Source organism: Nicotiana sylvestris, chromosome 11 (assembly GCF_000393655.2).
Source record: "Nicotiana sylvestris chromosome 11, ASM39365v2, whole genome shotgun sequence".
Lineage (NCBI taxonomy): Eukaryota > Viridiplantae > Streptophyta > Magnoliopsida > Solanales > Solanaceae > Nicotiana > Nicotiana sylvestris.
Window position 1 is genome coordinate 32723290 of NC_091067.1, and position 25903 is coordinate 32749192.

Consider the following 25903-nt stretch of genomic DNA (forward strand, 5'->3'; position numbering starts at 1 on the left):
GTTTGCTTAATGACATGCCTTCACCAACAAATCCCATGATCCCCATCGTCACTTACACAATTGTAGGTCGGCAAGAAGAGGAAGATGAACCCCTATGTCATGACCCGGATTATCTATCATCGGGAGTCGTGATGGCACCAACTCATGAAAGCTAGGCTGACCGAGTATTATAGATTCATTAACCTTTTTACGTAGCCTTTTTAATAGATCAATATAACAGGTGATCAACATCGGAATATTTATAATAAACATAAATGCGGGAGAGGAAAACTAATAGTTTAATCATATACTAGTGCAGAATCCAGCATACAACTCTATCTAGAATTTAGTGTAACAATGTCACGGACTATCTACGATCACAACAAACAGTGGTCTGAAAGATAAATACAAAGTTGTCTCTGAAATACATAAAAGAAACAGAATGGAAAGAAAGAGGGAGACGTCAAGGCCTGCGGACGCCTGAGGGACTACCTCGGGTCTCCATCACTGTACTGAAGGCAGCAACCTCACTGTGGTCCAAAAGTTGTAGCACCGGGATCTCCACACAGTGCAGAGTGTAGTATCAGCACAACCGACCTCGTGTGCTGGTAAGTGTCTAGCCTAACCTCGGTGAAGTAGTAACGAGGCTAGGATAAGACTACCAAATAAATCTGTTCAGTTATATCATATACATCAAGTAATAATGACAGAAACTAGCAGTTAAAGATGGGAAGGGAAACATGCTCGGGAAAAATATCATGTACAAACCGAAATTTAGTGATGAAACATACGGAAGACCAAAATTCAACTATAAGCAAGAATAAGGAAAACAAAGACAAGTGCATGATATCACCCTTCATTCTTTTACTCTCGTCCTAATCATAAGAATCAATATAATGGGCATGGCATCACCCTTCATGCTTTTACCTCACATAATCATGGCACGACATTATCCTTCGTACATAATCACTCATATCATGGAACGGCATCACCCTTCATGCTTTTACATTTACAATATCGGCATGGCATCACCCTTCGTGCATTAACACTCACTCACAATATCATTCATGGCATCATCCTTCATTCTTTTACACACTTCCTTACCCAAGCAACAATCACAAAGCAATACGGGCAAAGGAATCGATAAAGTCACAATAGAATCCCGACAAGGGAACAATAGCATAACAACAATATCCCGGCAAGGGAAAACAATATCATGAGTAATAACATCCCAGCAAGGGAGATAATATCAAAAGTAATAAAATCCCGACAAGAGAGACAATTTCATAAACTTCTTATCTTTTCCACAATTACTTTACAACTCAATTCTCAACTTGAGCCAACACTCTACAATGTTCAATTACCAATAATACTTCCACAAGCCGTGTTCAACAATAGAAATCATCATATAAATCATAAACAATATGAAACGGAGTCACATCAATCATAGTATAAGACTCACGGGCATGCTTGACACCGACGTATAGATACTCGTCACCACACCTATACGTCGTACTCAACAATTAACACATAGCAAATAAGACACAACTCCTAATCCCTCAAGCTAAGGTTAGACCAAACACTTGCCTCAATGCCACGAATACAATTCAAGCCTCAACTACCGCTTTACCTCTTATTTCCACCACCAATTTACTTGTATCTAGCCATAATTTACTTAACGATATCAATACATGCTAAATGAATCAATTTTAATGCATGAAAATAGGTTTTCTAAAGATTTTTCCAAAAAGCCAAAAATCAACCCCGGGCCCACATGGTCAAAACCCGAGGTTCGAACCAAAACCCGATTACCCATTCACCCACGAACTCAAATATATAATTTATTTTGAAATCGGACCTCAAATCGAGGTCCAAATCCCCAAAATTTGAAAAACCTAAGTTCTACCCAAAACACCCAATTTCCCCCATGAAAACCCTTGATTTTGAATTGAAATCATGTGCAAAGATGTTATGGATTGAAGAAAATGAGTTAGAAATGACTTACAATTGATTTGGAGAAGAACTGTTCTTTGAAAAATTGCCCAAGAGAGCTTAGGGTTTGAGAGAGTTTGAAAAATGAAGAATTTTCATCTAAGTAATAATTTAGCAGGCAGCTGTCGCAATTGTGACCAATTGCAAACCCCTTTGGAATCCGTTGTCTTCGCATTTGCGAAGTATAAGTCGCATTTGCGACACTACCCTTTTCGCATTTGCGATAAAAGGGTCTTGTAACTGCTCCTTCAATTCTTTCAACTCAGTCGGGGCCATACGATATGGCGGGATTGAAATGGGCTGAGTGCCCGGAGCCAAATCAATGCAGAAGTCAATATCCCTGTCGGGTGGCATACCCGGCAGGTCTGAAGGAAATACCTCAAGAAACTCACGAACAACCGGGACAGAATCCATAAAAGGAACCTCGGCACTAGAATCACGAACATACGCCAAATAGGCCAAACATCCCTTATCAACCATACGTCGAGCCTTCATATATGAGACAACACTACAGGTAGAATGACCAAGAGTCCCTCTCCACTCTAAACGAGGTAAACCTGGCAAGGTTAAGGTCACACTTTTAGCATGGCTGTCCAAAACAGCATGATAAGGGGAAAACCAGTCCATCCCTAAGATGACATCGAAGTCTACCATATTGAGAAGTACGAGATCTACACGGGTCTCAAGACCCCCAATGATAACCACACACGAACGATAAACTCGATCCACAACAATAGGATCACCCACCGGCGTAGACACATATACATGTGCACTCAAATAATCACGGGGCACAACCAGATAAGGGGTAAAATAAGATGACACATAGGCATATGTAGACCCTGGATCAAATAAAACTGAAGCATCTCTGTTGCATACCGAAATTGTACCTGTGATAACTGCATCAGATGCCTTAGCCTCAGGCCTAGCTGTAAGAGCATAACATCTGGGCTGGGCCCTACCACTCTGAACTAACTCTCTGGGACGGCCTACATCTGGCTGGTCTCCACCTCTAGCGGCCTGACCTCCACCTCTAATACCTCTACCTCCACCTCTAGCTGGCTGAGTGGGAGGTATAATACTCGGTGCCTGAACCATGGCATGGGAACCCTGATGCTGAGAGCTGCTTGGTGCTCGAGGGCAAAATTTAGAAATATGCCTCGTATCATCACAAGTATAACAAGCCCTCGACTATTGAGACTACTGCCCCTGACGACTTGAATACCCACCCTGAAAACTCATGAGCGATAATGTACTGATAGGAGCTGATAATGATCAGAATACTGCATATGAGAACTACGGCCACCTGGCGCACTGTGAAAAGCCTGAAGTGCTGAATGAAACGGCCTGGGAGGATGGCCCCTACCAAAAGAATCTCTGCCTCTAGATGAGGCACCCCTAAACCTGCCTGAATGATGAGGCCTCTTGTCAGACCCCTGACCACTACTCTACGATAGAACCATCTCAACTCTCCTGGCCACATTGGCCGCATCCTGAAAAGAAATCTTGCTCCCCGTATCCTTAGCCATCTACAATTGAATAGGGTGAACGAGTCTCTCAATGAACCTCCTTACCCTCTCTCTCTCTCTCTCAATGGGAAGTATAAGAATATCATGACGGGCCAAGTCGATGAATCTGGTCTCGTACTGAGTGACGGTCATAGAACCCCACTAGAGATGCTCAAACTGCCTCCGATAGTTCTCCCTCTGAGTGATAGGAAGAAACTTCTCCAGAAATAGCTGAGAGAACTAATCCCAAGTCAAAGCTGGTGACCCAGCTGGTCTATCCAAACAATAATCTCTCCACCAAGTCTTGGCGGATCCAAACAGTCGAAAAACTGCAAAGTCGACCCCATTGGTCTCCACTATCCCTATGTTCCCTAAAACCTCATGACATCTGTCCAAATAGTCCTAGGAATCCTCAGAAGATGTGCCACCAAGAGTAGTAGTGAAAAGCTTGGTGAACCTGTCCAATCTCCACGAGGCATCAGCAGACATAGCTGGCCCGACCTGAGCTACTACACTGGGCTGAACTGCTCCAACTAGCTGAGCTGATGGAGTCAGAAATTGGGGATCCATTTGCTCCGGAGTGTGAGTAGCAAGAGTCTGGGCTCCTCCTCCAGCCTGAGAAATGGCTGGTGCTACAGGAAGCAAGCCTACCTAGGCGACACTCTCCATAAGTCCCACTAGACGGACAAGAGCATCCTAAAGTACCGGGGTGGTGATGAACCCCTGTAGGACCTGAGCTGCTCCTACTGTAACCTCATCGTCAAACTCAACTTGAGGATCCGCTGCTGGTGCTGCTGCTCGATCTCTGGGATGAGATCTGCCTCTACCTAGGACCCTAGCACGTCCTCAGCCTATGCCCCTCGCAGGAGCTGCTACTGGGGGCTCGAGCTGCTGTTCAGGTAATGAAGCGGTACATGATCTCACCATTTGCGAAAGAACATAGTGGAAGTTCAATTAGCATTGAGAAATCAAGTCTCATGACAGGAAATAATAGATGTGAAGTTTTTCCTAACTCTATAGCCTCTGGGAGATAAATACAGACGTCTCCGTACTGATCCCTCAGACTATACTAAGCTTGTCCGTGAATTGTAAGACCTAAGCAACCTAGAGCTCTAATACCAACTTGTCACGACCCGGATTTCCCACCCTCGGGAGTCGTGATGGCGCCTACTCATGAAAGCTAGGCAAGCCGAGTATAATAGATTCATTAACCTTTTTACTTAGCCTTTTTAACAGATCAATATAACAGGTGATCAAAAGAGGAATATTTATAATAAATAGAAATGCGGAAGACGAAAATTAATAGTTTAACCATATACTAATGCAGAATCCAGCATACAACTCTACCCAAAATTTGGTGTCACAATGTCACGAACTATCTACGATTACTACAAACAGTGTTCTGAAAGATAAATACAAAGTTATCTCTAAAATACATAAAAGAAACAGAATGGAAAGACAGAGGGAGATGTCAAGGCATGCAGACGCCTGAGGGACTACCTCAGGTCTCCATCACTGTACTGAAGGCAGCAACCTCACTGTGGTCCAAAAGCTGTAGCACCGGGATCTCCACACAGTGTAGAGTGTAGTATCAGCACAACCGACCTCGTGTGCTGGTAAGTGTCTAGCCTAACCTCGGTGAAGTAGTAACGAGGCTAGGATAAGACTACCAAATAAACATGTGCAGTTATATCATATACATCAAGTAATAATGACAGAAACTAGCAGTTAAAGATGGGAAGGGAAACATGCTCGGGAAAAATATCATGTACAAACCGAAATTTAGTGATGAAACATACGGAACACCAAAATTTAACTATAAGCAAGAATAAGGAAAACAAAGACAAGTGCATGATATCACCCTTCATTCTTTTACTCTCGTCCTAATCATAAGAATCAATATAATGGGCATGGCATCACCCTTCATGCTTTTACCTCACATAATCATGGCACGACATTATCCTTCGTGCATTATCACTCATATCATGGAACGGCATCACCCTTCGTGCTTTTACATTTACAATATCGGTATGGCATCACCCTTCGTGCATTAACACTCACTCACCAATATCATGTACAGCATCACCCTTCGTGCTTTTACACTCTTCCTTACCCAAGCAACAATCACAAAGCAATATAGGCAATGGAATCAATATATTCACAATATAATCCCGGCAAGGCAACAATAGCATAACAACAATATCCCGACAAGAAAAAACAATATCATGAGTAATAACATCCCAACAAGGGATATAATATCAAAGCAATAACATTCCGGCAAGGGAGACAATATCATAAACTTCTTCTCCTTTCAATAATTACTTTACAACTCAATTCTCAACTTGAGGCAACGCTCTACAATGTTCAATTACCAATAATACTTCCACAAGCCGTGTTCAACAATAGAAATCATCATATAAAGCATAAACAATATGAAACGGAGTCACATCAATCATAGTATAAGACTCACGGGCATGCTTGACACCGACGTATAGATACTCGTCACCACACCTATACGTCGTACTCAACAATTAACACATAGCAAATAAGACACAACTCCTAATCCCTCAAGCTAAGGTTAGACCAAATACTTACCTCAATGCCACGAACACAATTCAAGCCTCAACTACCGCTTTACCTCTTGTTTCCACCACCAACTAGCTTGTATCTAGCCAAAATTTACTAAACGATATCAATAAATGCTAAATGAATCAATTCTAACGCATAAAAATAGGTTTTCTAAAGATTTCCCCAAAAAATCAAAAATTGACTCCAGGCCCACATGGTCAAAACTCGAGGTTCGAACCAAAACTCGATTACCCATTCGCCTATGAACTCAAATATATAATTTGATTGAAATCGGACCTCAAATCAATGTCCAAATACCCAAAATTTGAAAATCCTAAGTTCTACCCAAAATACACAATTTCCCCCATGAAAACCCTTGATTTTGAATTAAAAACATGTGGAAAGATGTTATGAATTGAAGAAAATGAGTTAGAAATGATTTACAATTGATTTGGAGAAGAACTTTTCTTTCGAAAATCGCCCAAGAGAGCTTAGGGTTTGAGAGAATTTGAAAAATGAAGAATTTTCATCTAAGTTATAAATTAACAGGTCGCAGATGTCGCAATTGCGACCAGGGTTCGCAATGTTGTCTTCGCATTTGCGACTCGGCCCTTTTCGCATTTGCGATAAAAGGGTCACATTTGCGATCAAGGCCTGCCCAGGCTTGGTTCGCATATGCAACTCCTGGGTCGCAATTACCCAGCCTAAGAACTTCGCAATTGCGAAGCCTGGTCTCGCAATTGCGAGATCAGAGGCCTGGGCAAAAATACCAGATACCAGCATTCCTTCCGAAGTCCAATTTCACTCTGTGGCCTATCCAAAACTCACCCGAACCCTCGGGGCTCCAAACCAATCATACACGCAAGTCCAGAAAAATCATACGTATTTGCTCGTGCGATCAAATCATCAATATAACAACAACAACTATGAATTTAACCCCAAATTCATGAAATCACTCAAGAACATCAAAATCACTATTTTCTCAACTATAGGTTCGTTTTATACCAAACCAATTCCGATCTTTACCAAATTTTACAGATTCAACTTAATTATTATTTAAGACCTGTACCGGGCTCCGGAACAAAAATACTTGCCCGATACTATCAACTTCAAATATCTTTTCTTTTCAAAAACTCTTATAATTTCAGTTAAATAATTTCTTTCAAAAAATCATTTTTCGGGCTTGGGACCTCGGAATTCGATTCCGGGCATACGCCCAAGTCCCAAATTATACTACAGACCGTACGAGACTGTCGGATCATGGTTCTGGGTCCGTTTACTAAGAATGTTGACCAAAGTCAACTTTAATCAAATTTTAAAAGCCAATATTCTTATTTTACTTAGTTTTCACATAAAAGCTTTCCGAAAATGCGCCCGAACTATGCACGTAAATCTAGGTGAGAGAAAAGAGATTTTTAAGGCCTCGAAACATAAAATTTACTTTCAAAACGAGTGATGACCTTTTGGGTCATCACACCCTAAATGACAACATAGTATATCAGACATTCGTTGAAGAGGTTCAGAACGTATTCTGCTACTGGGAGGAAAATTAGTTAATATTAGCAGATACCAATGTAGAATTTCACTCCAATTTATATTCATTTTAAGGGTACTCGATATTAGGTAGCATCATCAGATCCTATATATAATGTTTTGTTATTAGCAGATAAAAAGGGGATTCAATGAATCAGTAGCTTGTCTATAAGCCAAAATTTATTTTTACCTATTTGCACATTGCCAGGTAAAAGGTAAAATATTTTATTATTAGCAAATAAAGGGGGATTAAATAATTTAGTAGCTTGTATATAAGCCAAAAATGTTATTTTTATCCTATTTGCACATTGTCAAGTAATATATAGAATTATTTGTTATTAGTAGATAAAGGGGAATTCAATGATTTAGTATCTTGTATGTAAGGCAAAAATATCTTTTTTACCCTATTAGCACATTGTCAAGTAATAGTTAGAATGTTTTGTTATTAGCAGATAAAGAGTGATTGAATGATTCAGTAGCTTGTATACAACAACAACAACAACCCAGTATAATCTCACAAGTGGGGTCTAGGGAGGGTAATATGTACGCAGATCTTACCCCTACCCCGAAGGGTAGAGAGGCTGTTTCCAGGAGACCCTCTGCTCAAAAAAGCAATAGGAGATGATATATTAGTACCATAAAAATGCGTAATAAAAATAACAACAATATATAAGAGATATGAAATACAGAATACGAAATACGAAATACAAAATAGATGGCTGGTATAGTACAACTAGAAGGTAAAGCTCTGCATCAATAGACGACCAATGACATTCCTAGTCTAACTCCTAACTGGATAGTCTCACTCTATTGTGCTGTAGAAATATTCACACTCTCCCCTAACCTTCAACCTTAATGCTCGACCTCCATAATTCCCTATCAAGGGTCATGTCCTCAGTAATCCTAAGTCGCGCCATGTCCTGTCTGATCACCTCTCCCCAATACTTCTTAGGTCTTCCTCTACCTCTCCGCGTGTCCACTACAACCAGCCGCTCACACCTCCTCACCGGTGCATCAGTGCTCCTCCTCTGAATGTGCCCGAACCATCTGAGTCTTACTTCCCGCATCTTGTCCTCCATGGGGGCCACACCCACCTTCTCTCGAATATCTTCATTCCTAATCTTATCCATCCTTGTATGCCCGCACATCCACCTCAACATCCTCATCTCTGCTACTTTCATCTTCTGGATGTGTGAGTTCTTTACCGGCCAACATTCAGTTCCATATAACATGGCAGGCCTAACCACTGCTCTATAAAACTTACCTTTTAGTAACGGTGGCACTTTCTTGTCACACAAGACTCCCGACGCTAACCTCCACTTCATCCACCCCACCCCTATACGGTGTGTGACATCCTCGTCAATCTCCCCGATCCCCTGAATAACCGATCCAAGGTACTTGAAACTACCTCTCTTGGGAATGACTTGAGAGTCAAGCCTCACTTCAACTCCCGCTTCCGTCGGCTCAACTCCAAATTTGCACTCGAGGTATTCCGTCTTCGTCCTACTCAACTTGAAACCTTTAGACTCAAGAGCATGTCTCCAAATCTCTAGCCTCTCGTTGACGCCGCCTCTTGTCTCGTCAATTAGAATAATGTCATCAGCAAATAGCATGCACCATGGAACCTCCCCTTGAATATGATGAGTCAGTGCATCCATCACCAGGGCAAATAGGAATGGGCTGAGCGCAGACCCTTGGTGCAACCCCGTAATAACTGGAAAGTGTTCAGAGTCGCCTCCTACTGTCCTAACCCGAGTCTTAGCTCCATCATACATGTCTTTAATCACCCTAATATAGTTACTCGGGACCCCTTTATCCTCTAAGCAGCTCCATAAGACCTTCCTAGGAACCTTATCGTACGCTTTCTCCAGATCAATAAACACCATGTGGAGATCCTTCTTCTTATCTCTGTACTGTTCCACCATCCTCCTAATAAGGTGGATAGCTTCTGTGGTAGATCGTCCCGGCATGAACCCGAACTGGTTGTCTGAAATAGACACCGTCCTTCGCACTCTCATTTCTACCACTCTCTCCCAAACTTTCATGGTATGACTTAGTAATTTGATGCCCCTATAGTTGTTACAGCTCTGGACATCACCTTTGTTCTTATACAACGGGACCATTGTACTCCACCTCCACTCTTCAGGCATTCTATTAGTCTTGAATATAACACTAAACAATGCAGTAAGCCATTCCAAGCCTGCTCTACCCACACACCTCCACAGTTCAACCGGAATTTCGTCTGGCCCGGTAGCTCTGCCCCTTCTCATCTTACGCATTGCCTCCATGACTTCATCGATCTCAATGTCCCTACAATTACTTACTTCATGGTGACTGTCGGCATTCCTCGATTCCCCAAGTATAATATCCTGATCCCCTTCTTCACTTAGAAGTTTATGAAAGTAGGTCTGCCACCTCCTCTTAATCTGGTCATCTCCCATCAAAACTTTGTCGTCATCATCTTTTATGCACCTCACTTGGTCCAGATCCCGAGTTGTCCTTTCTCTCGCCTTAGCGAGTCTGAATAACTTCTTCTCCCCACCTTTGTTCCTTAGTTCCTCATACAGACGAGCAAAAGCTGTCGTCTTAGCCACCGTCACTGCCATCTTCGCCTCCTTCCTAGCTACCTTATACCTTTGACTGTTCTCTCTCTTCTCCTCCTCGTCAATGCTCCCTACTAACCTTAGGTAAGCCGCCTTCTTTGCTTCCACTTTACCTTGGACAACTGCATTCCACCACCAATCTCCTTTGTTTCCACCATAGTGGCCCGTAGATATCCCTAACACCTCTCTCGCCGCCTTTCTTATACAGTCCGCCATCGTCGACCACATTGTGTTTGCGTCCCCACTACTTCTCAAAGCTCCCATTGCCGATAACCTTCCTTCTAACTCTTTAGCTTTATCCTTAGTTAAGGCGCCCCACCTAATCTTGGGGCGTCCTTGTACTGACCACTTCTTCCTCCTTATCCTAATACAAATGTCCATCACCAAAAGCCTATGCTGCGTTGAGAGGGTCTCACCTGGGATAACCTTGCAGTCCTCGCACAACCTTTTGTCGCATCTCCTGATGAGGAGATAGTCAACCTGAGTCTTCGCCACCGAACTTTGGTAAGTAACCAAATGTTCATCCCGCTTCGTAAAACTCGAGTTTACAATGACTAGATCGAAAGCCTTGGCAAAGTCCAACAGCGCAATGCCCCCTCTGGTCCGCTCTCCGAAACCAAATCCGCCATGCACCTCAGTGTACCCACCTGCAGATAACCCAATATGACCATTGAAATCTCCTCCTATGAATAACCTCTCAGAAGGTGGTATACTACAAACAATCTCATCCAACCCCTCCCAAAAGTGCCTTTTAATATCCTCATCCAAGCCTGCTTGTGGTGCATACGCACTCACGACATTTAAAGTACCCTCACCCACCACCAACTTAATAGTCATTAGTCTATCATTCACCCGCCTGACCTCTACCACGGACTCCCAAGATGGCTATCTACCAGGATACCCACTTCATTCTTACCCCTCAGGACACCAGAGTACCACAACTTATACCCATCCACGTTTTTCGCCCTCGATCCGACCCATCTAGTCTCCTGGACACACGCTATATAAGCAAAAAATATTATTTTAACCCTATTTGCGCATTGTCAGGTGACAGGTAGAATGATTTGTTATTTGCAGATAAAGGGGTATTCAATGATTAATTAGCTTGTATATAAGCCAAAAATGTCATTTTTACCTTTTTCACATTGTCAAATAATAGGTAGAATGTTTTGTTATTAGCAGATAAAGGGTGATTCAATGATTCAGTAACTTGGATATAAGCAAATAGTTCATTTTTACCCTATTTGCACACATTCAGATATATCGTAGAATGTTGTTATTAGCAGCTAAATAAAGGGGATAGAACCTCCTCTACCATTACACTCCAATTTGTCATGTTAATTGGATAAGATATTCAATAGCTTACATATAACCAAAACTTTTTACCGGCTTAAGTTTCTACTCTATTTCCTACCAACAAAAGACGAAATAGAAGAGGGTTTCACTGAAAATCCATGTGGTTGGAAGCACAGGTGAAAATATGAAAGACCAAGCATAGGAGTTAATATCTTGCTAAAGCCTTCTAATTGGTCTAGTTTTCCGGGAGAGGGGTTGGGGACGAGGGTATTAGTAGGTTAGCTTTTTTTTTTTTCCTTTTTGTGTAATAGTAAAGATAGAAAAGGATTAAGAGAATATATATATATATATATATATATATATATATATATATATATATATATATATATATATATATATTATATATATAGATTATTGGATCAATTTATTTAAATCTACATCATTCAAATAAAGTTGTAGATTCTGATTTTTTTCACTTTTCACGCGCTCCTTTTGCGTGCAACTTACTTGGTTAAAAGTAGTGTGTGTTAGATACACTTCTGAAAGGTTGAGTGCGTAAGATGATTTTCAAAGGCATTGAGTAAATTTCGAAAATAAAAATTTCTCAAAGGCAATGAGTAAATTTCAGAAATTGCATAACTGAATGTATGATAAAAATTTCTCAAAGGGATTGATTAAATTTCAGAAATTGCATAATTGGAAGTATGACAAAAATTTCTCAAAGGCATTGACTAAAACTTCAGAAATTGCATAATTGAAATTATGATAATTAAGAATGTAATCCCTTACAAAGGCATTGAGTAGGTTGACAAACTCTATTTGTTCATGCATCCTTGTAATGGATAAGTACAAAGTAGAAACATTGCATTATGTTGATATTCATGGACAAGTAAAAGCAGGATATATTGATGTGACACCTTTCGTCAATTCTGTCCAACTACGTGGCTACATCATCATGATCATAACTAATACTGACCCGAAAGCTGTGTTCGAACACTATACTGGTGGTGTTGATGGTGACATCAATCGATGGAATGGACATAGGAATAGATTTACTCCCGCTGATGCAGTCCATGGTGCTGATGTCACGATCCAAAATACTACTAAGATTCGTGATGGCGCCGGTCACCACTGTCAGGTAAGCCATCCAAAATACTTAATTAAATTCTCGTTTTAATAATTTAAAAACCCATGATTTTCCTTCAATATCACTAGTAATAGATAATCTTTTCGAATCAAATATGAATGTTAAGAAATTAATATAAGATACCCCATAATCATCCTAGAACCCGGTGTCACAAGTGCATGAGCATTTACTATGGAATGAAATAAAATACATTAATTGTCCGGAATATAGAGTGGACAGAAATGAAAATACAGTAAAATACTCTGAAGGGGACTCTGCTGGCTATGGGTCGTCCCCATAAATGCAGCTTGCCTAAGTCTCTGCGTCAGCCCTGCCACTATGCCACTAAGTCACTAGCCACATATGAACCTGTGCAACGAAAATGCACAACAAGTGTAGTATGAGTACGAAAATAACGTGTACCCAATGAGTATCTTGTCTAATCTCGAAGAAGTAGAGACGAGAGGTTGACTTCGACACTTACTAATGGTCCATTAGTAATATATTTATAATGCGAATAATCATGGATTTATTAAGAATGACAGTAATTTCAAATTAGTCACGAACAGGTAAAAGTTCCTCTTTATATTAAAAGTCTCCGAATTCATAATTTATAAATTTTTAATTATCTCAAGCCAGGGAGAGCAACTATCAATATCAATGAATCTCAAGGCAAGCAATACAAGCATGCGCAAATCATGCCGAGGTTGTACGATCCGATCCAACATAAAAGTAAAATGTGCACTACTGAGGGTCAAACGGTGCGAACCATAGATGCATCTATTTCCCCGCTCGCGAATCATACATACGATGAGGTAAAATTTAAATAAACAATCACCCCGCTTGCGAATCATACATGTGACACAGCTATACATAGAAATACATGCTCAAACAACCAATTAAGAATCTATCGAGGAACGTTTATCCAAATAAAAAGCCAATTCTCTTTTAGCGATTTAAGAAATTTGTTTAATTCCTTTTAGAAATTTATTTACCAATTCGATAAGATTTAAGCAATTCAACTACCAACAAGATCACAGATATTCTAGATATAGCATATTTTTGGGTTCTACACTACCCGGACTTACATATAATAGTAGCTACGCACGGACTCTCGTCACCTCGTGCGTACATAGCCCCCACAAATAGGAGCACATAACCAATTGTTTCACCTATGGGGACAATTCCCTCTTACAAGGTAGAAAAGAGACTAACCTCGCTCCGAAGATCCATAACCGGCATTTCACGCTCTTCTGAACACTCGAATCGATACACAATGCTCCAAAACTAGCCAATAATTATGCAAATCCATTAATATATGTTCAATTACTCATTACAATCCAATTTATAACAATTCCTAACCCCGATCGAAAAGTTGACAAAATTACCCTCTGGCCCACATGCCCGGATTTTGAAAATTTTCAAAGATAAAGTTTACCCATAAACTCACGAACTCAAATATATGATTTTCTCTTAATTTCATACCCAAAACCGTGGTCAAATTCCAAGAATACGAATTTTCTAGGTTTCCCCTCAAAACCCAAGTTTTTACCAAATTTTCATCCTCAAATCCCCACATAATCAATGTATTTAACTCAAGATAGGTGGGGTTAGCTTACCTTGTCCTTGATGATGAAACCCCACTTGAATCTCCCCAAAATCATCCACACCAAATGAAAAATGGGAGAAAATGACCACCCCCCCCCCCCCCCGATTTTTTAAAAATCTTACTGCCTCCAACACATCCGCACCTACGGTCACCCAACCGCTTCTGTGGTTCTGCAGGTGCGGGCCCACTACCGCATCTACGGTCCTTCCCAGACCCCCTTATTTCCGCTTCTAAACTCTTTTTTCCGCAGGTGTGGTCCCGCTTCTACGACAACTTGACCGCATATGCGGTCCCAGCCTTCTCCCTTCTCTACCGCATCTACGCTACTTTGGCCGCTTCTGAAGCTCTACACCTGCGATCCAATTCTCGCAGGTGTGGTTACACCAGAAGGCAGCAACTTCAGCTCCTCCTCCAAATTCTAATTCGATCCGTTAACCATTGTCGACACCCCCTTTTTCTATGGGTCGAAATCGGGTATACGACATTGGGAGGACAACTCTATTCCCTTTCGAGAATTGGGTTTAGAAGTTGAAGAGTCGGCACCTAATGATTATAGTGCATTAGGACACTTTTTAGAAGAGTTTAAGATGAAGAGACCAGAGATTAGGGTAAGGGCTAGAAATTATCTCGAGGGGAAGGTGTTAGGCACCCCTCAAGATCCACTAGTGTGGTCCCAACCATGTTACAATTGTGACTTTACAAGTAAACAATCAAGGCTCAAATAAGGAGGCTTCTCACATACGTTTTGCAAGTAGGTTGAAAGTTTGAAAATAAATAAGGCAGAAATTTGAAGAAATGATTTTAGACAAGTTCTAATAAAAAACAAAGGGGAAGGGGTCCTAGGTTTGTGAACAATATGGATCACATCAATGCAATACCCAGTAATCACTCCTCAGAAGAGAGGCTACATGAGATATTAGCGCATCGGTCATCATCTCCATATTCTACCCTTCCCATCCTGTAAAGGTTATTTAAAACGCGTGATTTGGTCACGAAAGCTTATTGCGTGCTATTACCCGTCCCATCCTATAAGTCCTAGAGGGTATTTAGGACCACTATTCCTATAAGGTAAGGACTAGGCTGAACCCTTAGGTTTAAAGGACAAAATGCTAAGCGACATACATAATAAGTAGGACTACACATAAAGGGAACACAAAGGCAAATAAAAAGCTCACAGATCCCTCCACAAGTAAACATGTAATCATCACGTCTCAAACACATTTAAGGTCTCAAAGATAGGAGTTTTCAGAAAATAGGAATAGATAACAGCAGTTGAGTTTAGCGATAGATAAAAAAATCTTTAAAGCATGGTTTTTGAAAATCAAGTAGTAACAGTAGCTTAACAAGGTGATGGACAAGTATTCAAAACATCACGATTCTGGGCAGAGAATGGTAAACCAGTAGTTTGAAAACATAACAGAACAAGAATCAAAAAATCAGTTAGAGTAAATAGATGCACAATTTCAAGATTTTGTTTCCAGGTAGAGCGGAAGTTTTTTTTTTTTAAAAAAACAGAGTGAACTTCAACAAGAATGGGAGGAGCAGAGTTCAAAATTATAAGAGGTTGATTGGTCTTAAACCGGTAAAACATGATTAATCGATTCTTATTAGGCCTAGTGTTTGTCTAGGCATCATATGCGTTGCCTAATTACCTTAAAGGGGGTGAACATGCATATTAATTCCAGTTTTAAAAGGACGCAATTAACCAAACTTGTATTATTAGATTAAATATACTAGTGAGGCGTTCAACAATTGCAACTCAGAAAAAATAAAAACCCTAAGTAACAGGATGTCTAATGCACATTGAAGCTCCTAAAACATGGTCTCTAAATACTAATGAGAATGCAACAGTAATTTTATAATAGTTACTTGTTGGTTATTAACTAATCGTGATTACGAAATGAGTATAATAACAGACTAAAAGTAAAGAGCCTAAAACAGGATTACTAATATGTGAGATGCATGTCCTATACATGATATCTATTGCGCAAGTAGGTAAATAAAGTCCTATAAGCATGTTTTCTACCCATTACTTGAACTAAGCATGCATAACCCCTCCCATATTCACTATTCGACCCCAAACATTCGTTTACAAATTATTACAAACCAAGGATAACCAAATTACAGTAATAAAGAATAAAAAATAAGAAGTTATTCTATAGGGAGCCTTCAGCCAGGCCCAATCTTCCAACCTCACTCCTTTCGAGTTTCACAGCCTTTGCCATGGTCTGGGTGCGGCACAGCTCCCTAATGCCCCATTGGGTCCCTGGCCAATACCAGCACCCAAACATTTACCAAAAAATGTTGAACAAGTGCAGTGTGGAATTACCAGCCTTATGCATCAAAGTTCAGTGAGTACTCAGAGGTACCCAAAGCAATGCTTACACGAAGGGGGTAGAACCTAATCTCTAAGAGTAGTGAGAGTGTGTGATATAGTTTTAAGGAAATTGAGTTGAGAAAAAAAAACAGTTTAAAAATGATCCATATAGAATCAGTTCTCGAAAGAAAAACAATAGAAGAGTGTGACAGTTTTGTAAGAAGGTGAGTAGGACAATCTCAGAACTAGAATATCACACATAGTTCAGGGAAGCAAACATAATTTCGGAACTTAAACAGTCACAACACATTTCATCCCAAAGTGCTCATGGAAGAGGTTCAGGATTATTTAGTAGCTAGGAAGGGTCATGAATACATGCTAATAATGTACTGAGGTTAGGGGGTAAGGAAGAACTGTATTAAACAAGTAAGGGAAGCAGTAGACATGCTGAATTAAGGGAAGGGTAATCACATCAATGAACTAGAAAAGAGCCACGCTAATTGCAATGAAAACAGCAGAACCATAAGTAGAAGAATAAAAGAAATAAGAGAAAGTGCAATATGCATAAAAACATGTTTTTTTGGAAACTGTAAATCAAATAGCAGACATACCAGTCAAGAGTGAGATAATAGAGCAGTAGTGTGTGCAGGAAAGTAGAGCAGTAGTGTGCAGACCAAGAGAGAAGCAATGTATAGAGCAATAAAACAGTAGAGTAGCAAGTTACTCAGTCTTGGCTTTTAGCCGACTAGGTAACCAGTAGTCAATAAAAGAAGCGAGCGAGAATGTGTAGGAAAGTAAGAGAGAACAGTGAGTATGCTTGTGTGTGTAAGAGAGTGTTCAGAACAGTGTGGTTGTTCGTCTGTTATGCTAAACAGAGGGTAGAGTATTTATAGTTTTGAAAACAAGTAAAGAATAGGGTAACAAGTACACAATTATAGAAGCAATACCAATTGGAATCAATCATAGGACCAAACTCCTTTTAATTAAGAAGTCATGATTCGAATGGGTACAAGTTATATCAGATAAGGAAAAAATCACTTAGACTACTGAATCTACCATAATAGAAGTAGTAAAGCATGTAACATGTAATAAGGGCCAAATACGTAATATTTCAAGTAAGGAAAATATACACTGAATATTTGAAAGTATGTTTATGCGCATAAATATGGTAAAAATATAAATTAACTCTGAAAATTAGTAAAAGAATCACGGATGGGACTAAAATCACAAGGAATTAGTTCTAAGTAAGGAAAGCATCTCACAAATAAGGAAGTGATTCAAAATCAGTGAAAAACTTCTAAGGAAAACATATACAAAATCAGGGATTCAAAGAGATGCACAAAATCAGCAGAATATTTGGTAAACAATGAATAATTAGACCTATTAAACACAATAGGCACGAAAATCAGAGAACCCTAAGCAAGAAATCACAGAAACAGTGGAAGGTTGGAACCCTAACAACAAAATTAAAGCATATAACTCGAAGAATAACCCAGAAGATCACACAAACAAGCAAATAATATAAACACAAACATATAGTACTCAAAATCAGAAGATAAAGTGATTTCGAAAAGGGGTTCAGAAACCCTTGTTTGAAAAAAAGGGAACAAAACGTTTAAAACTTGAGCAATCGTAAAGATCGAGTAGAGAGTAGTGTAAAACATAAAGGTGTGAGTTAAAATCGTTTAAAAAATACAGAGATTTAAGAGGTCTGGGTAGAGATTAGGGTTTCATAAGAAACCATTGAGAAGTAGGAGAAACCTGGCTGTGAAACTCAGCAATAATGGTGTTCATAGCACCATCGGACCAAAACCCATCGGAGAAAGGCCGAAGACAAACTAGGCAAAGCTTTCAGTGACCATCTCGTATGGTGGAGGCTCCTGAGGTCTCCAGGATAGAGGGAATCAACGAGATAAGGTTTCACGGCGGCTGGTGGTCGAAAAAGGTGAGGCTGGAGGTGGCCGGATAGATGGTGAAGGCCATCGGAGAAGAACCAGAAGGTTCTAGAGAGAAGGACGAGAGAAAGAGACCAAGTAGAGAGAGAGACCGGTCTCGATGAAATGAGGGGTCAGGGGGGTAGTTAGAATTTAATTAAGGAAACGAAATTTGGGCCGTTGATCTCATTTGATCAACGACTCAGATTAAATCAAAGCTGGGCCGAGTTATTCGGATATTGGGCTGGCTGGATTTGGATTGGGTATTGGGTTAATTAAAAATCTGATGGGGTGGGTTACAATTGGGGCTAAAATTGCAATAATAATAGGTTAGGTATTAAATAGCCAATTTCTCCCTCTTAATTTTATAAAAATAATGGAAAAGATTTTCAATGAAAATTAAAAGTACTGAAACCATTAGTAATACAAAAATACTGGAACTGATTTTGCAATTATAAAAATACTATTTATCGAAACATGGGTTATAATTGCAATTAAATGCAAATTAGCTTTAAAAATACCAAATAAATTTGTAAAAATATGCAAAAATCACCTTAATTATATTTTGGTGTAAATATGAGAAATAAATAAATTATTCACCAAAATGATAATTTTGGGAATAATTATTGGATTTTGCACTGCTAAAATAGATAATAAATTGGTTTTGAAAAATCCTTAAAATATTTGGGAAAAATACCAAAATACTTGGGCATGCTTATGTATGCACATATATGTTATTTTGAGTGTAAAAAATACTTAGGGAAAAATTGGGTATCAACAGCTGCCTCTCTTTACCCGGGAAGGATGAAAGAGTTGTCGGGTAAAGATAAGATGGCCAATTTTGACCGGAAGTGGCGATTTGAAAGGAGTTCTGACCGAGCTCTAGTTTCTGATCCGCCTACATATCCCTGGTCTTACAGGAATCAGGCCATATGTAGTTCAGGAACCATTGACGGAATATGCCGATGGAGATTTGAAACGGACGAACGCGATGTTTAGATTGAGAGAGGTTTCTGAAAATTGATAGGCTGCGGGAACCGGAGCGGGATCGCTCCTGCTGAGACGGTCGTTGCCAGCCGGTGTACCTACAAGTAATAAATACGAGCGTATATTGTGCATAAATTTAAACGTAATGAAAATTCCCATTGGATCATGAATGTTGTCTTTGGACGGTTAGGATGACGTCCTTGGACCATGACGTCCCGGGCTATGAAGAGCGTAAATAAAAATTCACAGGCCCTGAAATGATGTTCTCGGGCCATGTAGATGATGCCTCCGAACTATGATGCCTTTGAATAATGATATCCAATAGATAAAATGGGGTCCTCAGGCCATGGCATGACGTTCTTGGGCTATGCAAATGGTGCCTCCGAACAATGACGCCTTTGGACAATTTGGCGATCTTTCAGCCCATGAAATGCAGAAGGTGGCAATCTTTCAGCCCATGAAATGTAGGATTTGGCGATATTTCAGCCGATGCACGACGTAAATAAAAGGTGGCGATATTTCAGCCATGCGAGAGAGATAAGGTAGTAATCTTTCAGCCGATGCAAGAAAATAAAGTGGCGATATTTCAGCCATGCAGGATGGAGACAGAGCTTAGTCTCGGAAGACAGAAAGGTAGCCTTATTCAATGCAGGAAATGCAGATGGAGGTAGAGTTTAACCTCGGAAGGTAGAAATGTAGCCTTATGCAAAACGCAGATGGAGACAGAGCTTAGTCTCGAAAGGCAGAAAAGTAGCCTTATGCAGATGATGATGGAGGTAGAGCTTAACCTCGGAAGGCAGAAAAGTAGCCTTATGCGAAATGTAGATGGAGACAGGGCTTAGTCCCGAAAGGCAGATAAGGTAGCCTTATGAAATGCAAGGAAATGCAAGATGGAGACAATGCTTAGTTTCGGAAGGCAGAAAGGTACCTTATGCAATATAGAGAAATGCAGGATGAAGACAATGTTTAGTCTCGGAAGGCAGAAAGGTAGCCTTATGCAATGCAAGGAAATGCAAGATGAAGACAATGCTTAGTCTCCGAAGGCAGAAAGGTAGCCTTATGCAATTCAGAGAAATGTAGGATGGAGACAATGCTTAGTCTCGGAAGGCAGAAAGGTAGCCTTATGCAAATGATGATGGAGGTAGAGCTTAACCTCGGAAGGTAGAAAAGTGGCCTTATGTAGTGCAAGAATGTAAAAGGGCGATTAGTAGTAAGATCTCTTAGATAATAGCCGATTATGACAATATGACTGCTGGGGAGATTGTGTACGGATAGCAATTATGGGCACGTGATGGTTCTGAGAAGTTGCATTCTTGGGAAAGTGTGAGTGCATAAATATATCTAATGATATTGCGAATTGAGTGCCTGCATCCAAAGAAAAATCGTGGGTTCTGTAAGGGGAAAAGGTTAGTTCGTCTTCCCCGGGCTCTTGACGTTGTGTGTCATTGGGGTAGCATCGCTAAACAATAGCAATCTGGATAATAGTTATGCATGATTTAGTAAATATAACGTAAGTATATAATCGAAAATAATTTTCTTTAGATGAACCAACAACTGCGGCTTGGTTCCAGACATTGCAACCTCTTTCGCTCCGGAATTTTGAGGGTCCTCCTCAAAATTCTGCCCTAGTTTACTGGGCTGGCGCTTCTGGCGATGCATGGACTAAAATCAACTTCGGAATTTTGAGGGTCCTCCTCAAAATTCTGCCCCAGTTCCAATAGCGGGGGGAAATGGATTTTTTATTAAATTGCGACCGAACCCATAGGGCTGCCTACGTATCCCCTCTTAAACGGGAATCAGGTCAGGCATAGTTCAAATTACATTATAAAGGGAATTATAAGTGGTTACACATAGTATCGTTTCACTGCATCTGAATTGATTGGCTTTGGCCAGACTTCTCCGTCCATTTCTGCAAGAATAAGGGCTCCTCCAGTTAGAACCCGGTGAACCATGTATGGACCCTGCCAATTGGGAGAGAACTTTCCCTTTGCTTCATCTTGATGTGGGAATATTTTCTTCAACACCAGATACCCCAGTGTGAACTTCCTTGGCTTAATTCTTTTGTTGAAGGCTCTGGACATTCTATTCTGATACAACTGACCGTGGCAAACTACATTCATCCTTTTCCCATCTATAAGGGCTAACTACTCGTAGCTACCTTTTACCCATTCTGCATCATCCAACTCTGCTTCTTGTATGATCCTTAAGGCGGGAATTTCTACCTCGGTGGGGATGACCGCCTCTGTACCGTAAACCAGCATGTAAGGAGTTGCTCCGGTCGATGTGCGAACTGTGGTGCGGTATCCCAATAAGGCGAATGATAACTTCTCATGCCATTGTTTGTGCCTTTCGATCATCTTCCTTAGTATCTTCTTGATATTCATGTTGGCTGCCTCCACAGCTCCATTCATCTGAGGCCTGTAGGTTGTAGAGTTCTTGTGTTTGATCTTGAATGTTTCACACATTGCTTTCATCAAGTCGCTGTTGAGATTGGAACCATTATCAGTGATGATTGATTCCGGAATTCCGAACCGACAAACAATGCAGTCGCGGACGAAATCTACCACAACTTTCTTAGTGACCGCCTTGTATGATGCTGCTTCGACCCATTTGGTAAAATAATCGATTGCCACTAAGATGAACCTGTGCCCATTTGATGCGGTAGGCTCGATAGGTCCGATAACATCCATTCCCCAAGCGGCGAATGGCCATGGTGAGCTTGTTGCAGTAAGCTCATTTGGAGGCACCTTTAGCGTATCTGAATGTTACTAACAGCGATGGAATTTGCAAACATACCAGATACGGTCTGTTTCCATAGTCATCCAAAAATACCCTGCTCGAAGTATCTTATTTGCTAAGACAAAACCATTCATGTGCGGCCCGCAGGTCCTTGCATGCACTTCGTCCAATAGCCTGGATGCTTCTTTTGCTTCGACACACCTTAGTAAACCCAAATCGGGAGTCCTCCTATACAGGATTCCTCCACTATGAAAGAAGTTGCTGGATAACCTACGATGTGTGCGCTTCTGAGTAGCGTTGGCAAGTTCTGGATATTCCCCTGTTGTCAGGTACTCCTTGATGTCATGGAGCCATGGTTTTCCATCCGCTTCTTCCTCAACGTGGGCGCAATAAGCTGGCTGATCATGAATCATTACTAGGATGGGATCAATGAAATTTGTATCTGGATGTTGGATCATGGACGATAAAGTAGCTAATGCATCAGCAAACTCGTTCTGGACTCTAGGGACGTGCTGAAATTTTGTCTTTGTGAACAATTTCCTCAACTTCTGTATGTGATGCAAGTAGGGAAGTATCTTAGAGTTCTTGGTTTCTGTTACACCCCAAGTTTTCATACGTGAGAGTACATTGTAAGTCATTGATGTAAGCTCGGAAATGAGATTCTATTTGGAAGCAAATAAAGTAAGTTAATCATGTTACCTTGGAGGTTACAAATATTTAAGATCATGAATAACGAGTACCAAGAGGGTTGGAAATCTTAGAAGCTAAACCAATTGAAGAAAATAAGTTTCGTCGAAAGTCGACAAGTTTCGAATGTTATAACATGTACTTTGGGGTGAGACTAGGGTTATTAACATGATAAGGAGGTTATTCTATGAGTTATTTTAGTCGTATGATATTCATTTTCTACATTTTGAAGGCAAGCAAGTTGTGGAACAAGAGTTGGCAAAGGTCATCACAAGTTACATTCATAAATTTGCTGAAATTTAGGTCAAATGTATCTGAGAATTTCTCCAAATATACTTGGAATCATGGGGTGTTCTACCTACCAAATTGAAGTTCTACAAGTCTAGTTTCGAACACATTAAACCGTTCATTAATACGACATCGGAGTAGAGAGATATTCGCGTTTTCGCAAGACCGCGCAAGCAGCTCCCAATGGGACCCACTTAGGCGGTGGTTGACCTACTTCAATTTATAAACGATTTGGACGCCTATTTTTGCTCATTTTTCAACTAAACCTCGTCTCCAAACTTCTCCTAACCCTCCTAAACATATACCACAAGGTTTTGAAGTGATTCCAAAGTGATTACACCATATTTCCACATCAAAACTTAGTTCTAGTGAAGAACAACACCTCTTTGAGGTTGTGTTGTCATTGAGGATTGTTGTGGGCTGTATTTGGATGAAATTCCAAGTTTTTGCTGCTGTCTAAGGTGAGTATAACAGCCTACTAATTGTGCTTAATCTTGCTTGTATGTTGGTTAAGTTGTTAGGATGATAAACTACAAGATAATACTTGGATTAGCTTAAGTCACTTCTATGGTGTTGTATTGCTATTAAGGGTTGTTGTAAACTGAATATAACTTGGATTTTGACTTGAAGTTACTGTATAAGGTATGTATATTGTGATCTTGCTTGTGCCTAAGGTTATCTTGATGTTGATTAAGTTAAATGGATGGGCTAGACATGAACTAGTGAATAAAGTTGCTAATTGAGGATAGTTGAAGTTGTGGATTATTTTTGTTGTTATAAATATATGGTTTAACGCTGGAATCATTGATTAACGACTTCATTATCATGTTAATTATACTTTTATGTTGAAGTAAGAAGTCTATAAGGATTGATAAGGGGTATACGGATTCCAATCGGAGCTTGTCGCTCGTCGTAATGTAGTTGTGACTTCTTGTTATTATATGGTGTCTTGATATTGATAATTATGTATTGATGGATTGCTCTGGTAATTGTTGTTGGTATATGGTATTGGAGGAGGCCCTTGTTACAAGGGAGATGCTGCCCAAATTTACGTAAACGAGCTACTAGCTTAAGTTATAGACTTAGCCTTTGCTCAGCACTGATTTTGAATCTCCTTATACTATGATAGATTGTGTTGACTTGTTTGAAGAGTTGCTTGGAAGTGATTAAGGACTCAACGGGTTTAAGGTATGTTAAGGCACTTTCTTCTTTCTTTTGGCATGATCTAAAGTGAAATGAATACGCTACTTCATTACGGATCTACTCCTAGCAACTAAGGTTGTCCATGTTGTTCTTTCCTTATAAAATTATTCTAAGCAAGCGTGTATGATCCTTGAATCCTACTAAGGTTCATATTGAGGGTATGGATGTCCATAGCGTTCTTAAGTCACTCCAAAAGGTTTAGAATGTGATTCCATGAGTCTAGCATGCATTATATATAGTATTTATTTTACTCTACCGAGCCGCTCTATAGTCGGCCGGGTACGGCACCTATTGTGCAACCACTGATCAGTTGGGTTTACCGAGCTCCACGTGGCCGGGTACGATTCTATCGAACCTTATGATGGTCGGGTACGTTTTAACCGAGTCCTCTTTGAGGTCGGGTACGATATGATGATGATGTCCATAGAGGCGAATGTTTTAAAAAGTTTATGTATATATATGTATTATGCATTTCATATCAGTAACCCCTAGAGGCACTCAGATATTACAGGTTGTATCTCCTCTATCTCTCTCTTTACATTACTGTTCTTGTTTATGCTTTCCTGCCTAACATACTCGGTACTTTATTCGTACTGACGTCCCTTTTGCCTGGGGACGCTGCATTTCATGCCCGCAGGTCCCGATTGATAGGTTGACAGTCCTCCTAGTAGGCTATCAGCTCAGCGAAGGTGTTGGTGCACTCCACTTGCTCCGGAGTTGCCTATTTGGTCAGTATGCTTTGGATATGTATTGATTGATATGGCGGGGCCCTGTCCCGACCTTTATGATTTTATGTACTCTTAGAGGCTTGTAGACATATGTCAGGTGTATGGATAATTGTATGGCCTTGTCGGCCTATGTTTCGAGTTTACTAATGGTCATGTCGGCCTTATAGGCCCGTATGTCACATATATTAGTTTGTATATCATGTTGGGTCTTCATATGTTGACTATTCCCTTATGTTTTATTCTTGTTATCTCAGGACGGGTTTTCTGGCTCATTTACTCATGATAACATGTTAAGAAAGATATGTTACGTTGGTACTCGGTTGAGTAAGGCACCGGGTGCCCGTCGCGTCCCTTCGGTTTGGGTCGTGACAGAAGTGGTATCAGAGCAGTTCTGTCCTAGGGAGTCTACAAGCCGTGTCTAGTAGAGTCTTGTTTATGGGTGTGTTGTGCACCACACTTATAAGTAGGAGGCTACAGGGCATTTAGGTCTGTCACTCTTTTTTCTTACTCTAGATCGTGCAGTAGAGCTCAGTTGTAAGAATTCAAACTCCTAAATTCGACTTTTGTCGTAATACAACGATACCTACTTCCACAAAGATAGTTGGTAAGAGATTGCATGTGGATGTAAAAGAGTTGAGTCAGAGGAACTCGATTTCACATCATGCTTATGATGAGTAAATATGAGGTCTTCAACAGATCATGTGTGTACTAAGATGTGTATGCTTCTTAATAAGGAGCCTTAAGGCACGGATATCTATTCACGAATATGGTGAAAATCTATGAGGAATTCAGAAGCTAGATACAAGTTT

At 40.3% G+C, this 25903-nt stretch overlaps 1 protein-coding gene and 1 long non-coding RNA gene across 2 annotated transcripts; one reads left to right on the forward strand and one right to left on the reverse strand.

The window, feature by feature from the left end:
* Positions 1–314: 314 nt before the first annotated feature.
* On the reverse strand, positions 315–3066 carry LOC138880905 (uncharacterized). The gene is made up of 2 exons (XM_070161088.1): positions 2350–3066; positions 315–350 (listed from the first exon to the last, which is right to left on the reverse strand). Exons 1-2 carry the CDS (start codon positions 3064–3066, stop codon positions 315–317), a joined length of 753 nt encoding a protein of 250 aa, XP_070017189.1.
* A 20381-nt stretch (positions 3067–23447) lies between these two features.
* LOC138882055 (uncharacterized) lies at positions 23448–25082 on the forward strand. The gene is made up of 3 exons (XR_011403521.1): positions 23448–23624; positions 24293–24351; positions 25004–25082. It is a non-coding gene; the product is annotated as an uncharacterized lncRNA (long non-coding RNA).
* Positions 25083–25903: the final 821 nt, after the last annotated feature.

Excerpts from the sequence above, each read along its gene's own strand:
- LOC138880905 (XM_070161088.1), bottom strand. The coding sequence starts at position 3,066 with ATGGTTCAGGCACCGAGTATTATACCTCCCACTCAGCCAGCTAGAGGT. Across the intron at positions 351-2,349 it reads TTGTTCGTGAGTTTCTTGAG|ATAGTCCGTGACATTGTTAC; the intron begins GTATTTCCTTCA and ends TTGTGATCGTAG.